The 10,728-nt window shown below is 38.8% G+C and overlaps 1 protein-coding gene across 1 annotated transcript in view; it reads right to left on the bottom strand.

Annotated features, from left to right (window-relative positions):
• Window positions 1–2,242: 2,242 nt before the first annotated feature.
• Window positions 2,243–10,728, bottom strand: part of npc1 (Niemann-Pick disease, type C1) — a 14,428-nt gene continuing 5,942 nt past the window's right edge. Inside the window, exons 11-25 of the mRNA XM_035670973.1 lie at window positions 10,401–10,503; window positions 10,114–10,303; window positions 9,684–9,866; window positions 9,410–9,524; window positions 9,087–9,214; window positions 8,728–8,862; window positions 8,523–8,612; window positions 8,102–8,292; window positions 7,695–7,810; window positions 6,825–6,954; window positions 6,462–6,647; window positions 5,742–5,973; window positions 4,649–4,762; window positions 4,317–4,479; window positions 2,243–4,216 (exon numbers count right to left, since the gene is read on the bottom strand). Of these exons, the coding sequence (XP_035526866.1) occupies window positions 4,134–4,216; window positions 4,317–4,479; window positions 4,649–4,762; window positions 5,742–5,973; window positions 6,462–6,647; window positions 6,825–6,954; window positions 7,695–7,810; window positions 8,102–8,292; window positions 8,523–8,612; window positions 8,728–8,862; window positions 9,087–9,214; window positions 9,410–9,524; window positions 9,684–9,866; window positions 10,114–10,303; window positions 10,401–10,503 (2,159 nt within the window). The 3' untranslated portion in view covers window positions 2,243–4,133. The remainder of the gene's footprint in view (window positions 4,217–4,316; window positions 4,480–4,648; window positions 4,763–5,741; window positions 5,974–6,461; window positions 6,648–6,824; window positions 6,955–7,694; window positions 7,811–8,101; window positions 8,293–8,522; window positions 8,613–8,727; window positions 8,863–9,086; window positions 9,215–9,409; window positions 9,525–9,683; window positions 9,867–10,113; window positions 10,304–10,400; window positions 10,504–10,728) is intronic.

Below are 10,728 nucleotides of genomic sequence, written 5' to 3'. Positions count from 1 at the left end.
ACTTGCTAAATCTTTGTCACGTATAAAGTGCAGGCATGTTTCTAATGTAACTATCGGTTAAAATCCACAAACTTCTTTCTTCACTAACTGCAATGTTGTGTTTAAACACTGGTCCACGGTCACGAGGGGAAAGCACTGCAGGTGGACCTGAAAATCTGATCCTCTCTTCATGTTTGACAAGGCTACCTAATCCCTTTTGTTCCACCCCAAGAGTCTATTTCAGAGACAGCTGAACCTGCTGTAACTGAAAACCGGTGACGCAAAGTAGGACATTAAACGCTTCTTACACTTACTTATTGATGGATCTTTTAAAAAACATGCAGATCAACTTTTAAGTAGGTGTGACGGAGGCCCCAATGTGAGTTTAAGGACAACTGTGGGAGGAAACACAGGGGAGGGCTATTGGACATAGATAGCACTTGTTTTGGACAGAATACACTTTATATGGTTTAACAAATTAGTTTCAGAAGCAGATGTGGTAATGTACCAGTGTGCATAGTTGTTTCTTGCACTCATAATAATGTAATAATCATATTTAAAGACTGCTCTCTGACTAGTTTGGGTTAAGGATTGTTAACTAGCTACTAGTGTAATTTTCTTTTTACTGTCCAAACATCAGGGGAAATTTTAATTAATCAAGCAGCATCTCCTGAAATTGGAGGAAAAACATTGTCACTTTGTGGTTCCTGTACCTATATTAAACATTTTGTTCTAGTGGAATTACACTTGGATAACTACTCTAGCTATACAAGACTATTTTTATCCCACACAACCATTAAATTCAACTTGATTGTTGTAATTAGAGTTCCCTGAGCTGTATTAGTTAACAGATTACTGACAGATTATTTTCTAGATTAGTCCTGTTATCTAAGAAAAAAGAAAAAAAAAATGATTCCAGGGATTGATAATCCAGGGCTGCCGTCATTCAGGCAACAGACATTCAGTGGGCGGGAGATTCAGCACATCACAACAAATTATGAAATGAGGAGTTCTTTCATAATAAAACATCCTGTGTGACTGTGTATGCAGGAGAATATTATAAACTATAGTATTGTATACTATAGTATTGTGTAACTGCTGGTCACAATATCACATTTCCTTCTCTCTTGTCTTTCAGTTTTGATATTTATGTCTTTAGTTTAATTTCTTGACCATGATTTGCAACTTTCACTTTGGTTTGACTTTCTAAAATATTTAAGGAATCTCTGCCAGGCAAAATTTGTCCATCTAATATTTAAGATAGCATATAAAGGCATTACAATCTTCACAGTACTCATATAGGCAAAGCTATTCATTTTCAGCTATAAATGGTTTATAGCCAAAAACATGGGGTTAATTTTACTCGGTTACATTTGTCAACAAGCTATTTAGTTTCTTTGTCTTCTTTCTTTTTTTTGTTCCTAAAATGTTATTCATACCTTCTGGAACTACAACACCGTTGCTGAGCAGTATATGTGCATCTGTGTCATAATGAAGGATGGGGACAGGTCAGAGTCTAGTGTGAGGCGAGCCTTGCACATCTTACATAATAGTACTCTCCCAACCTGGATATTCTCCCCCTGCAGACAGCACAGCAGACCTGCAGAGGAAATTAATATTTTAATCTCTCAGCCAGATTCAAAGAACAGTCCCCGCTCTCACAGGGAAGCGGATAAATAAGTCATGAGCTGGAGGTTTGTGTGACAACAGAGCTGAACAGACAGACACAACAATACACAACGGGAGGAAGCACGCAGCTCAGGGGTTTGGCAGCAACTTTCGAATGGGATGTGAGTGACTGATGGCCTGTAAAGTTTTGATATAAATATCCAAAAGCTGCATATTTACACGCTTAACAACCAGCTCCATGCAGATGCTTTAGTTAATATGCTCTGTGAACTACTTGCACACTGCAGAGATTTAGATCACTGACAGTGTAAAAGCATGGCAACACTGCTTCCCTTCAAGACATAAAAATTAGGTCACTCCCACAACATTACTGAGAGCATGATGCAGACAGAGCTTTATGAATGGATTCAGGCGCCACACTGTGGTCAGTCTAAACAATCTCAGCTGTGAGTGGTTTCTGCTACAGAAGCATCCGCTGCTGTTTGTATTAACCTCAGAAGAATAAAACTATTGTTTTTGTTTCACAAAGACTCCTTCCAGCTGGAGACTTTATAGTAGCTTCTAACAGGGGCCATATTACATCACATTAAATCAAATTTGCATCAGCAAAAACAACAGAACAGGCCGAACTGCATACTTTTATGATAACTATTTAATGTGTTAAAATACATAAAATGTTTGGTTCAGTCTCTTTTACCGAGATCATATTCTTCAGTGTCAGAGATGATTTGTCAATGTCAATGCACAGCACTGTTAACAAGCACAATTCTTTGTTATTCCAACTTTTTCAGTTGGTTGCTCACAAACATTTCCCCGGTTTTCAACTTTTTATCGACACAATTCATTTTTACATTAAAAAAAACATCACTGCAATGTGGAAAAAATTAACTTGAAAATCAAAAACAATGGTACTGTTCCTTAAAAAAAAAAACCCCAAAAAACCCTTTACCTTGGGTAAAATGTTAACATCCTCTTCCAGTGATGTCACCATCAATTTGGGACAACCATATCCAGATTAAACTAGTGGGAGCGCACCACCTTGAGTCTCGACTAGTTCTGACCTCAGACATGTTGAAGAGCAGGCGATGCAAGTGCGTATTCACTTGCATCGCCTGGACTGTATTGTCCTGGGATATACAGTTTAATTTGCTACAGAAAAAGTTGTTGTTTATCTTTTAAAACAAAGTGATTCCTTTGGACGAATTAGAAGGGTTTTATAAGACAGCAATAAATGGTAAGAAAGTGTTAATAGTTAAAAAAAAAAAAATAACTTAAATGTGTAGGAATGAAAAACTCTTACCATTCTCTAATCATTCAACAGTATTCAGTATCAACATACTCTAGATGACTAAAGAATCAATCTAAATTAGTCTTGTGTACGCTATTTACAGTCAAATAAAGTAGAAGTAAAGCTTCTCTCTTCACTTCTTGATGCAACAAATGTTTTGTTCAGTAACTGCAGTGTCTAATTTACACTTCAATGTAAAACCATTATTAGCATTATAGCACCCTTTACACCTGGAATCAACATGTATCTTGACTGATGTCTCAGCAGAGATGTTTCTGCTATGATGCAGTACTTGGACTGTTTTGTATGTTCTGTTGTTCTGTATTCCAGTTCTCTCACTTCTAAATGGCTGTGAGGTGTCAGCTTTGAAGGAGCTTTTACGTCTACATCCATGTAGAAACTTGTAGCCTTTTTTAAGTAAAGGGGTTTACAATTACAATTCACTGCTCCCCCGACGTGCATGTGAACATGCCCAAAAACTTTTAAAGCTCCAAGTTCATTTCAAGTCTTGTTTCCTGGAGTCAAAACATTATACTTAAAAGCTGCACATTATTGCTATGTAAAAAAAAATAAATGCTACAACTAGCTGGCCTGTAATATAAATCACAGTATTTAGACACAGCTATGGATGTGATACATGTTAATCCCAGGTAATATGAGGGCCTATCATTATTGTTATCTGTTAGCTCTAGTATGTGCATTGTGCCAGTCAATAAATGATTCATAATATCAAGTAGTTCTACAAAAGTCCCATGTAAGTAAGTAAACGTTTTTTTCCTGGTATACATTTAAAAAACATGAAAAACCTAACCAGATTTACCCTTTTGAGTTTTCCCAAATCAAAATAGCTCATAGCATATGGAACTGAGTCTGTCAACTGAGGTTGGGGGTGGTCTCTCTCCTACTTGCACACTGTCAAAGTGGTGTTTTTGTTCAGCGGTATGTCGCTTATGCTTCACACACTGAAGTCAGGCTTGTCCTGTAGTGTGAGGTGTCAGGTGTGAGGTGGGGAGGTGGGGAGGGGGTAGGTCCAAAGTCTTCTGAGGAAAATCAATAAGTATGCAATTGGACAAGGCCTCTGGCACACCTTTTCCCAAGTATATTCCTGAGTTAAATCCGTGCATAGTAGTGGCAGCGATGATGAGTGGGTCAGTAATCACAGAAATGGCTTGCGCTCACGCCCACAGTCCCTCCCAGACAAATAGTTAGCTCATTGTTCATTGTCCCATACGGCCCGCTAGTAGTTGAGGAGGCGCTCCCTTTCTGTACCAACACAGCGCTGGTTAGCAGCAAACACCTTTGCTTTGTTCACTGAAGGACCTGTGGAAAAGAACATTACATTTAATTAAAACAGCGTTACAACTGTGCTTAAATCTTGTATGCTTAATGTATTTTCCTTTAAACATTTTAAATTACTGACCGATATAACTAAGCAGCACAGGGAGGAAGATGAGGCCGTGCGTTGCTCCCAGCAACACTATGGCCAAGTACATCCTAAAGTAGAAGACCTGGAAGATCTGGGACTTGGAAAGTGCCAGGATCAGAATGCCTCCAAACTTTGTTAATGTGATCCCACTAAAAACCTGTGAAAAAGAAAAAAAATTCATTAAGTATCGGGATATTTGATGATTAGACATTAAACATTGCTTTATCCTACTCTTACAAGCTTGTTAACACTGATATTCACATTACCAGCATGCAAAAATGTATTTATTCCTCTTGTGAATTTGTAAGCAGTAAAACGAGACTTACGGAGCTGCCCATGTGAGCCAGGGCCTCCTCAGCCCGCTCCACTCTGTTTTTCTTCACACTGATGGAAAACGCTCGCACAATGTGGCTGCAGAACTCCACCGAGATACCACAGCACTGCAACAGAGGACAGGAAACAACTCAGCACCAAAACATGGAAATGCTGAATTAAAAACCTACTGATTCCAGTTTGCTGCCTTGAAATTAATGTTTTATAGGTGAGAGGAAGTCGTTAACAGTTAGAGGAAGATCATTTCCTGATGGCTATCACAACATTTTTTCACCAAAGTAAGTGCTGTCATCTAGGGACAGGCTGACATTGCTAGAACAAAGTCCCTTAGGGTAAACAGCACAAGGGGTCAGACAACCAGACAGATTGTAAACAAGTCCTAAGTTTAAAAAGGCACAATCTATGATTACACCATCAATATTCAAAACACAGGAATGTAGCAGCAAGTCTTTTAAAACATGGATATAATACTAAAATAATACTATGCAAAAAGTAAACTTAGTAATTGATGTATTTATGTCAAACAAACAAAGGCTTTAACAAGCATTTGCTTTCAACTATTAGAGTTAAGAAAGCTGCAACATTTGATCATACACCTCTAATTTTTCCGCACATCCTCCTTTTACAGTTCTAATTTGAAAGTGAACATTCCTGAGATGATTATGAAATGATTACAACTAAAACTGGCCTTGCAACTATAGTAAGACGAGTCAAAGTTCAACCAGAAAGTAACTGTAAAATCTAATGGATAATTATAATTACAACAGACAATGTGGCTAATAAAAGTAATGTTCACCTTTGTTTTCACTGACAAATAATTGGTTTGGTAACACACTAAAACTACAGCATAAGCTGTTTGTTTATAACGTGTCTGACTGTTTGCCAGCTCGTATTACTTGCTATAATGGACTGTTCCCTCTATTCCCTCCGACAAGTCTTCCTTCCATGCCTGTAAGGTTGATTTCAATTCAAAATATGTTTTGTTAAAAACTAACAAGTCGTTTGTTATTCTGTTTTGGGATATCAAACAGGAGCTCTACCTACTGTAAGTGGAAATCTTAAGTGTGTTTTTCATGTTGTGCTCACCATGACTAGGTTCACCAGGGATACTGCGTTGAGGCTGATGTTCCACAGCCACATGACGCCAAACATGTTGACCAGGATCATGGCGATGGTAAGACTGACAATCAGAGCTGACCACAGCTCGAAGCCCAAAAGCACAGTCGTCACCACAAATATGGACGCCAGTGACACACTCAGGTTCAGAGCTGTGTCATACGCTATGGTGAGGTACTGCTCGTAAAACACATAGAAGACACTGCAAAGAAGGAAAAAATATATTAGTGAACAGCCCCTAAAGAAATTGCTGTAATGAATTTTCTATTTTTATCAGTAGCTATTCTTGACCTCATATTGTTTGTCATTTCAATAGACACAGCAAAACTACTTTTTTATCCACCAACAACTTTTTCTTGAAATATTTGGCTCAACCTCAGTGTCAGGGGGCATGACTGTTTTGCTGTATAGGAGACCGGGTAGAGGGAGATTATGGTCAAACATTGGCTGTATTGCCATTTATAATGTTTTCTTTGCTGTGTGCTTATCTATGACCTATTTCTACCCTTGAACCTTGAGTTCAAAACAAGCAGAACTTCAGTTACAAGTATTTCACAACCAGAAAACCCTAAAGCAGTGGGTGAAGCTGAAAACACATGAACGTTGTCACAAAGACATCAATGATTGCACTAATTTATACAGCATATTAAGCAAAGGTAAGACCACTACATTCAGTACAACAGGACTTACCTGTAGGCAAAAACTTTGTGGTCCATGGACTGACTGATATTTTCAGCTAGGTTTCGGGCCATTTTTAAGGCGTCTATGAAGTCTGGAGATTCTTTCAGGATGGTGTGGTAAGTCATAAAGTAAGTGGCTCCGACCCCTGTGTTGTTGGGATGAAGGTCAACTGCTGTGGCATAGGCTGCGTGGCCGCTGGAGAAGTATTAACACGTTGTGGGAGAAATATAAGAAGGGAAAATTACAAACCACAATGGGATACTTTTACCACATAAAAACAGAAGTTAAAATGAAAGTATTCAATACATGTCATGTGCTTTCAATAAAAAAAATAAAAAATGAGTGAACATTTCAGCAGAGCTATAAAATTACCCTTTTCCACACTTGACATTGGGATTGTCTGACAGAAACATGGGTAGAAACTGCATGAAGTCGTGTCCTTCTGGCCTCTGCTTTCCACTGGGAGTCATGGGCCGGCAGTGAACACAGGAGGAATTTACCACTGGAAAACAATACCGGGAATATATTCATCCATTGAACCAAATGAACTGAGAGAAATATACAAATTAGCTCTAAGACAAAGGTGTGAACTGAAAACAAATGAACAAACAAACAAAGTTGCACGAGAGACTCTTAAATACTACAATAAAGAATAACCTCTTTACCAGTACCAGTGTAAAACAATAAAGAGGCAGCATGGCTGTAATAACATTTGGTTATTAGCATACTTTTTTTTCCTAAAACTGCATGTATTTTGAAAACAAAGGCACTGAAACTGAGACACAATTTATCATGTGGGCGAGTGATTTTACAGTTTGATTTATTAGTTCCTCCTTTTACTATTATTTGCTTGTCACTTCCTTAAATACACTGGCAGCTGAAATTCAGGTGACTTTTAGTCATTTTATGAACCATGGATCTATTAATAATCAAATGCCTCAATTTTCTGCATTAATAATTATATCAACATTTTGTTAACCTAATCTAAAGAAATACTATTATCCTTTTGAGATATAAAATAGCATTAGTTTGCATAAATCAGCCATACAATTCTAATATTGACATTCATGTTTTGTTTAGTATTGCCATAATTCTGCTGTTCGTTTTGCAGCATAATGCCCTTAAATGCTAGGTGTGTCACTGCGTTTTGTGTATGAAAAACATGTTGACCTTATGTTAACTTGGGACACCAGGATCATGAGGCAAGGGTTCAAAGCATGTTGACGTTGGATATAAATTTACCCGAGGCATTGCAGAAGGCTCCAGTGTTGTTGTAGTATCGACAGCAGGTGGACTGAGGCTTCACCCAGTCAAAGTAGTCATCAAGCCAAGAGGATGGGGTGAAGGCAATGGTTGTGCTGGGAGTGAAAGGAAAAGTGAAATTGAATAGATCCTATAATCAGACGTTAGATTAGACAGACTTTAGTCTTTTTATGACCTTCACCTTAACTTAACTCTCAAGTTTTTAAGTTGTGGTGCCTGGCTGCCATTTACATTCAAATGTATGTTCAAAGTAATACAATTAAATAATTGTCAAACAGGTTCTCAGACAATTTTTGTTAATTAATGTTTTGTTTCTATCTTTAATATCATTTTTGCTATGTGCAATTGTACCATCTGTGATTTAATTCATCATAGCTCAGACTTACTAGTTGCTGATGAGTGAGGCGGCATAGACCTGCTGGACTAGAGAGTTGTTGTTACAGCCCACTCCTCCACACACAACATTCTGGCCCTCTGGACTACTGTAGTTGAGACCGTCCTCTACCACAAAGTACACTGGAGCTCCAGTGTGGAGATACTCGGTCAAGTTCTTAAAGTAGTCCAGCACATACGAGTCCTAGATGGAGAGACAGATCATCAGAATAGACCTCCACAAGTACAGGAATGCAAGTCAGTGCTATTACACCTTTGCAAAAATGTAATGTTATGGAAATGTTAATAATCACATCACATGCAATTGTGTTATCTTCATGGATGACGGACAGGAGAAGTAAAACTAAAAGTGCAACTAAAAATGTTAAAAGTATAACCATTCTACTTTGCCAATATCTATTAAAAAAGACTTACATCAGGCATGGAGAGTTTTTGGTCCAGTCCAATCTCTACTTTATTCACCACAGCAATACTGAAGGAGAGCATTCCCACAAACACTGCCACCTAAACAAAGAGATGAACAATGAACATCAACATCTTAGAATAATACATAGCAGGGGGAGTTGACAAAACAGATGAGAGATGTGCATGAGTGGTAATGTATCACTGAGGTACTTACTATGATCGGTCGCACCCACTCCTTGAGGACGAATGGTGCATATACTTTCTTGAAAAAACGGAAGAGGAAGCTCTCTGTGTTTGCTTCCTGACCTTCTGGCAGCTTTACACAGCAAATGATGTCAAGTCGATTCCCCTTTTCAAACATGAGAGACAACACGGCATTTGATTAAGTGTAACTAAGTCTGTATCGAACTTGAAGGTGGAGTCATTTAGAACAATGCTTCAGCCACATGTCACTAAGGCCCAAGTTCACTGCAACAATCGCTGCACTGACTAAAACAATCAACCACAGAAGAGGACCGGTTAAATTAGCTCAAGCAGTGATTGGTTAAGTCTGCAGGAAAGACCCAGTCTCACCTCCTGTCTTTTGGCGTCCAGGCCTAGCAAGCTGACAAAGCAGCTGATCTGCAACAGGAAATCAATAAAAACTGCCAAGCCAGCAAACAGAGAGAATGTCCTCACAGCAGGCATGTTGGACAGCGCTCCTACGGAAGACAAAGTCAACGATTTTATCAGCATGTGACTAACCATGAAACTATTGCACTTTTTGTCCGTCAATCCTGTCTACAAAAAACACTCTTCTTAAATGAAGGTGGAACCTTATGATTTTTCGAATACATATAGATTCATTTACATTGTCTGTGTACATATAGGGTGTATTTAAGCATGTTCTGGTTTACCCAAGAAAAAGGCCACCGTCTCGGAGAAAGAGGAGAGAAACATGCTCGGGGCTACATCTCCAAGAATACGACCAATCTGTTGGTGAAGTTCCTCTTGGGGCATCCGCTCATCCCTCTGTTGAGAAATACAAATGACGTTTAGCAAGTTTTATTGGCAGCATGAAAAAAAAAAAAAAAAGGTATCCTCATTGAAATTGAAATTAAGGAGTCTTTTTAAAGAGGAACCACATCAATGGGTAATAACAGTTTAATGGATTGGGAGAAGGGGTGTTACCTGATATGTCTGTACTATAATAAAGATGTTGTCCACTCCAACAGCCAGCACCAAGAAAGGAATGACTTCGATCACAATAAGGGTGAGGGGGATACCAAAATAGCTGAAGATCCCCAGTGAGGAGGCCACAGAGCTGAGCACAATTAGGATACCTGCTATACCCAGCGAGATCTTAGAGTCCACCTGTATGGGCAAAGAGATAAAGGATCAGTCAGATTCTTCCCTTTAGCTGCTCTCTTTTACACTTGAGCTGCAGGAAGTTGTCGAGCATGTTGCGCTAGTAGTCACAGCTCTAACTTCACAGGCAGAAAGTGTGCGTAATGTGGAAACCTGTTTCAGATATGGATTATGGAAACACTTGGGTTGGAAAAAATGCTTGACACATGGCACAAAAATTATAACGACAATGACTTATTGCTTAGGCTCTTACCATCACTCTCCTGAAGCTCTGTATGTGACCCAGGGCCAGGGAGATATAGATGAACATAATGGCATAGCTGATTACTATGGTGCTGATGTCACTGTTGCTCTCTCTGTCCAATTCATCTTCAATACTCCTCTCTGCACTAAAGGCTATGGTCAGGTTGGGGTTTTTGTAGTTCTTCATGAAACTGATGAATCTGAAATGCACGCACACATACACAAGAAAAACAATAAGTACATGCAAAGATACCACTAAACGGTGACTTTTGTTAGCTAAACAGATAGTTGTCTCACTCTTTCTCCCATGCCAGAGCTTTGTCCAGCTTGACTGTGTCATTCAGGTAGTTGTTGAGTGGAAAGGTGATCACTAGAGCAGTGGCATTGTTGTAGTTGGTTTCTGTAATGTGGAAGAAAAAAAATCATTAGTTACACAATTCTGTTATCAACCACATTAATAGATTACTGAACTGGCAGCTACAGCTAAGCATTCCTCTTGTCATAAATACATAAAGTTCCCCAGAAAAGCATGGCTGCCTCTAAATCATAAATTGTTGGTTGCTATGACAACTCTCGTGTTTATCAGATAGAAGTGGAAATGTTGATGACCAAAAGAGCATCCTTT

Source organism: Morone saxatilis, unplaced genomic scaffold (genome assembly GCF_004916995.1).
Source record: "Morone saxatilis isolate NCDOM2014 unplaced genomic scaffold, NCSU_SB_2.0 Contig23, whole genome shotgun sequence".
NCBI lineage: Eukaryota > Metazoa > Chordata > Actinopteri > Moronidae > Morone > Morone saxatilis.
This window is presented reverse-complemented; position numbering and strand designations above follow the sequence as displayed.